At 32.0% G+C, this 6381-nt stretch overlaps 1 protein-coding gene across 1 annotated transcript; it reads left to right on the top strand.

The window, feature by feature from the left end:
- The first annotated feature begins 3223 nt into the window (after positions 1-3223).
- LOC11420231 (auxin-binding protein ABP19b) lies at positions 3224-3996 on the top strand. The gene has a single exon (XM_003598668.4). It carries the CDS (start codon positions 3236-3238, stop codon positions 3863-3865), a length of 630 nt encoding a protein of 209 aa, XP_003598716.2. The 5' UTR covers positions 3224-3235; the 3' UTR covers positions 3866-3996.
- Positions 3997-6381: the final 2385 nt, after the last annotated feature.

Consider the following 6381-nt stretch of genomic DNA (forward strand, 5'->3'; position numbering starts at 1 on the left):
CGCACGGGTGAAAAGACTAGTTTATACTAAACGACAATTCATGACACGGGTGTCGATACTAGTTTACTCTATATCGTTTTATCTTTTATAGATTTTCTTTACCGGAGGTAAACTTATTAGTGGTATCCTTAATTATTAATTTTATTAGGTCTGCAACAACTTAACCTAATATTTTCCCTCTAAAAATGCTGCATTAGGTCTGCCCTTATTTCGATCATTTTTTCAGCCTTCTCCCACTAAAGTAAAAGCATCATAGTCTTAATCTCTTCGTCCTCTACAAAACCCACTTGTTTTCCACCACGCCGGAGTTGCACCACCGTCGTTGACCACTGCGTCGGAATTCGCTCTTCACCGTGTCGATGTCACTGTCAGAAGCTTCTTTTATTTTGCAAGGTTAATTGTTATTTTCTGCTTTTGTATTCCTCATTTCTAATACTGAATCATTCATTGATGTTGATCTTTGTTTGGGTTTTTTTTGGAACGAAATTTTGTTTCTTAATATATAAACAGCCACGTTTTTGGTTTGTTTACTTGAAAACTGTAGAAAATACTTTAACCTGAAATTTTGGTATTTCTCTTATTGTGATTTTTCTTCAGATGTTTCTTTCCCAGTTGCTCATTTTGTGGCTATTGCTTTTATCATATGCACTATTACTTGATTTCTTTGTCCCCATCTTCATGTTTAAAATCCTTTACCTCTTAAAAATTTAACGAGTAAACTTACATTGGTCCTTCAAAGGCAGGTAAAAACATCACTACACACTACTAAAAAAAAAAAAATTAGTGAGGGAAAACGTGAAATCCCTCTCTAATTATGTCACTAAATTTTGCGACCAAGAAATTTGTGAGAGATTTTATTTTTTCCGTCACTAATTTCCCTCCCTGATTTTGCTTTTTCTAGTAGTGTACATTAGTCCTTCAGAACAATTTGTCACCAAATCAATTCTTCAAAATATAAAATGTTGGATAGTTGATGCTTAATTTTTTAGAGACTAATTTGGTGACAGAACTTTTGAAAGACTAGCGTGGTGATGGCCTGATGGGAATAACTTTGGCGGACAAGCGTGTGTTCGCAAAATTTCACGTATGATGTAGTGTATAAGCAGAGTCCTGTTAGTACTTTGTATATATGCAACTGAACTATCTTTCATTGATATATTACACCAACCATCCCATATTCATCTAAGATATGAAGTTTCAGACTGACACTTAGCAGTTGACGCTTGATTAGGCTACTTCCCATTATGATATAGTTCTTATTGAAACACTTAATTTTATTACTTCTGCTCACTTAATTTTATTACTTCTGCTCACATAAATGCATACCTTTTTTTCAATACATGGTTCCGGCCTGTAATGTTGTCTGAATTGCTATTGGTGGATGAAGTTTCTTTCAAAAAGACATGAAGTTTCTTTCAAAATTTGGTATGCCATAGAATTCTTTAGTTCCTCGATGTCAGAAATCTAATTGTAGTCTATTTGCAACTCTTGCAGTCAGTTCTCTTAGCATCTTTCGAACAAAATTCACAAAAGAGAAGAAAAAATGGGTCGAGGTGGTGTAGCCCGAGATAAGTGAAAGAAGAAAGGTGCAACAATCACCATCATGGACATTGTTTCTCTTGGAAAGTTTCTTCAGAGGTCGATGGTAAGTTTGGTGCTCTTGGTGATTCTGTTACCGTTACCTATGACATGTCCAATATCACTGTTAACTTGAAATATGGTTTTGAGCATTGCAGTTGAAATTTGCTAATAATGCCTTTCGTCTGTAATGTCTACAAGCAGGTGTAGTTGCTGATTTTGAATTGGAAGAATGTTTTTATAACATGGATATAATTACTTGAAGAAGTTAATTAAATTTTCTATTTATAAGGATAATTAAGAGTTGTATTATATAGGTTGTGCAAGTTGTTCATTGTACCCATGTAATGCACTTAATAGAAAATATGATCCGCAAAGTCTAACGATTTTTTGCATTTGACTATTTCATATGTAATAAAAGAATGTTGGTATATGAAAGAAAGTGAATGTTAATTAAACAACAACATAACATACATTTCGGTCCTTTTGATTGTATTTCAATATTATATTGCTTTTGGTTACTTGAATTATGTGTATCAAGACTCTATTTGAGCTTTGCACTCTCCCATTTTCCTATAAATTATTTGAGACATTTTGATATCAATTATCTCCATTGAATTATTTTGTGTTTTAAAATAGACCTGTTCATGGCCCTAGGCCCTCTTTTGTAAAAAAAAAAATAGTAGAGAAATAGATTTGTGGATCGCACAGGTCGAGAGAACGATTATACAAATTTCTGAAACCTATTAAACATCATTGAAAATAAAAAAATATATCTTATTTGTGCCGACTTCCGATGGTTACGACCCTTGCGTCGGACGAGTTAAAAGTCTATTTTCAAGTAACTATTGTTTTTTATGTATTGGTTTATTTTATTTTTTTGTCAAGTAGCTTGACGCCTATAGAAATTCACTTTAAAGGTGAATAAATGAAATATTTGAGGTTCAAACTCCGATCTCTGCATATATGCAGTATCATTTACCAAGTAAGTTAAGGTCACGTTTATACTCTCCTTTTTATGTAATCTACGGATTTATATATATTTTGTGTCTCATATAAATCATAAAAGTATATTATATCAGCAAAATAAAATCTATATATTTATTGTACAACAGTTCTGATAATCTTTAGTCAAAAGAATATCTTTTTTTTTAAGAAAGTCAAATGAATATCTGTAAAAAAAAGAAAATAAAACTTTAATCAAATAAAATAATTGGACCGATATAATTTGCACTTGGAAAAAGTATTATTATATGAGTAAATTGGTCTATGGTTTTATTATGAATCAATCAATGTCAAAAGTTTTTCTTTTTTTTTACGAAACAACAATCGAAAAAACTTTGAAAATATGCTTTAATTGGGGTTATTATGTATTTTCAAAAATATTATGTATTTAAAAACTAATGAAGTAATCTAGATAAAATTTTGAAAATATGCTTTAATTGGAGTTATTATGTATTGAAAAATGGAAAATGTTGGTCAATATGAGGAGAACCATGTAAGGAAATAAGGAATACGAAATATTGAAATTAGAATAAATTTGAATGATGACAAAGTTACATCTTTTTGGTTTTCACCCCCCCACCTTCCTATAAATAGTTAGCCAATTACAACATTACCTCATAGCAAATCAAATAATATTTTTAAGCATCTTAAGATGAAGATTATTCAAATACTTTTCCTTTTTACATTTTTCTCATTCATAACTTCCCATGCTTCTGTAAACGATTTCTGTGTTGCAGATTTAAAGGCTCCAAACACCAATTCAGGCTATCCTTGCAAACCTGTGGCGAGCATCACATCAGACGATTTCGTCTTTCATGGCCTTGTAGCGGGAAATACCAGCAACTCTTTCAAAATTGGAGTCACCTCAGCAACTGTCACCAATTTTCCTGCCCTTAATGGACTTGGAATATCTGCGGTGCGTGTAGATATGGAGGAAGGAGGATTATCTCCAATGCACACTCATCCTGATGCTACCGAATTAGGGATTGTCGTTCAAGGTGAATTTACTGCTGGATTTTTGACCCCTACTTCATTTTATTCCAAGGTGTTGAAAGCGGGTGATGTTTTCGTTGTTCCCAAAGGGATGTTACATTTTGCCATTAATTCTGGCAAGGGAAAAGCTATTGGTTATGTAAGTTTTAGTAGTGAAAATCCTACAATTCATACACTTGATTCTCTTTTGTTTGCCAATAAGCTTCCTTCTGATTTAGTTGCAAAAACTACCCTTCTTGATATTGATCAAGTGAAGAAGTTAAAGGCTCGTTTTGGTGGAAGTGGGTAGGAATATAAGAATTTATTTTTATATTTTTATCCTTATTTTAAGATACTACAGGGGGTTCGATGGATTAGGAATCAAATAATAATTTGAGTCATACTCTTTCAAAAGATAATATAAATAATAATAGTCATTTGAGTCATAGATTTCTTGCTTTCTTGTCTATCTCCTTTTCTACTTTTAGCTTTATCTTTCTTGGAATGAATATTGAGGAAGATCACCTCTGCATTAAAATTATATTGGTGGTCAAATGAGAAAGACCTCTATATTATGATTTAACTAGACCTTGCACTTGTGTTGCCGCACGGGTCATATTTATTGGAAACAGAACATTCAAATATATAGAAAATAATGTCCTTATGATGCAAAAATACAATGTAAATAATAAAATTACAATAAAAAAGTGGTTCATGTTGGTACATTGCGGAAAATTTCCTTAATTTTTTTCATTTATGTATATATAAATTTCTAAAACTGTAGTAATCAACAACTGATGAAATATTAAGTAAGTATACCATTCTCATTGAAATACTCACCTCAAAATACATATTAAAATTGAAAAAGGAGAATTTTTAAAAGTTTGTAAACGCACAAATCCTATTCTAAGTGTCTTCATGCTTGGAAAGAAGACAATTGAAAAAGGAGTCAGGTCTTATCCCTCAAGATACCAACTGAACAAAAGCTACATAAGCTACAAAAATCAATCATGCTATGGAGTATAGTTAAAGATAACAATGTATTTGACTAATGAACAAAAAAAAAAAAATCAATTTGAACTTAACTACAGAAGCACATGCCACAACCAAGTATTTTGATTGTTTCCATAAGCTAGTGATGATATAAACTCAATTGCATTTCGCTCACAATGCTCGATTCACCAAAATTGTTAAACCCATCATTTAAGCTTGAAGAAATATGGATCAAACATTATACCAGAAGTATTTTTTTTCTCCCAAGAAACTTTGCTTTCCAAAGAATTTATATAACATTGGTATTAAATAAACATTCATGTAACTGGTTCATTAGCTTCACCATTTAAAATCTCAACAACGCACATATGAAGTAGTAAAAATTCTTAAAATGAATCCCAAATGCATGACAAAGTTTTAAACTTATTTGCTAGCAGCTTTAATATTCTTGGTCCTAACACTAGTAGAAAAAAATACTTTTTAGATTTGTACTTAAGTCGGTTCGCACTACCACCCGACTTAACAAGTGACGTGGTGGTAGTTTCGCAATTCTTTCAGCTTTTCTTAAGTCGGTGACAAGTTTACCCGACTTAAGGTTGATAGAATAATGAAAAGAAAATATTCATGAGAAATTCCTTAAGTCACTAAGTTGACCAAATGACTTAAGAAGTCATTTCGTTAAGTTGTTGACCACCTGACCTAAGGATTTTCATTTTATAATTACTTAATTACTTAATAATATTATATAAAAAAAAAACAGTTTTCCTTAAAAAATAAAAAATCACTCTCTCTTTCTCAATCTGCAGATCGCCTTATCACTCACTCTGTCAAACGTCTCCCTCGTCACAACTTGAACCTCTCTTTCTCTCTCTCTCTCTCTGCTGTCACTCACATATCGAAGCTCTCTGCTATGTGGATTTGTTAGCCAACGCTGGACTCTTAAACCTAGAAATTCCATTTCACTCTCCCCAATTTCACACCCTAATCCTTCTCTCGAACTCTTTCCCACCACACCTCACCTTGCAATCGCACCGCTCGATTCGCACCCTTTCGTGCTTCCTCATCGCTTCAATCTTCTGTAAGTTATATCTCCCAAATAATTCTGTATATAAATTTTCTTAGTTCCCAATTTTAAATTTTATGTTATTTTTGTTGTTGGCAAAATAGCATCAAATTTTAGGTCTTTTTATTATAGTCAATTATTATGTCAGTGGTGTGGTGGTTCAACGAAATATACCCGACGGAGAAGAAAAATTGAGAGCTATATGTACACTTTGTGGCCGGATTGCTTTTTGAGTATTTGAATCATAGCAAATGACTAAAACAAATTAGGAGACAGCTGTTGTTTATCTCTTTTTGATTTTATGTTTATAGAGTCAACCTCATTTAATGTGGAAACAGGATTATATAACAATCTTATGAATTTGAATTTCGCATTGAATATATTGCTCATGAACCAAGGGATCATTCAGAAGATGAAAAAGAGACTACAAATAATAAGGTAACGAAATTTGATCAAGACATAAATTGTGACATTTTGATTTTTGTCCAAAATATTTGTGATGAAACATGAAAGTTTTTGAGTTGTTTATTTGTCTGACATTATGTTTGTTTGACAAACTTTTTCTTTATGTTTGTTTGACAAAGCAATGTTTGCTCTTGTAGCTTATTTTCTTTGTGTCTTAAATCATCCTACCTGCAATTCGTGTAGCTCCCATAACAGCTTTGATGAAACGAAGATTAAATAAAATGCTTACCTTGTTAGTAACTTTAATTTATTTCATGGCATCGTTAGCAACTTATTAACTCACTAAGTAAGTTTTTATATTATGG

The sequence above is a fragment of the Medicago truncatula genome, chromosome 3 (assembly GCF_003473485.1).
Source record: "Medicago truncatula cultivar Jemalong A17 chromosome 3, MtrunA17r5.0-ANR, whole genome shotgun sequence".
Lineage (NCBI taxonomy): Eukaryota > Viridiplantae > Streptophyta > Magnoliopsida > Fabales > Fabaceae > Medicago > Medicago truncatula.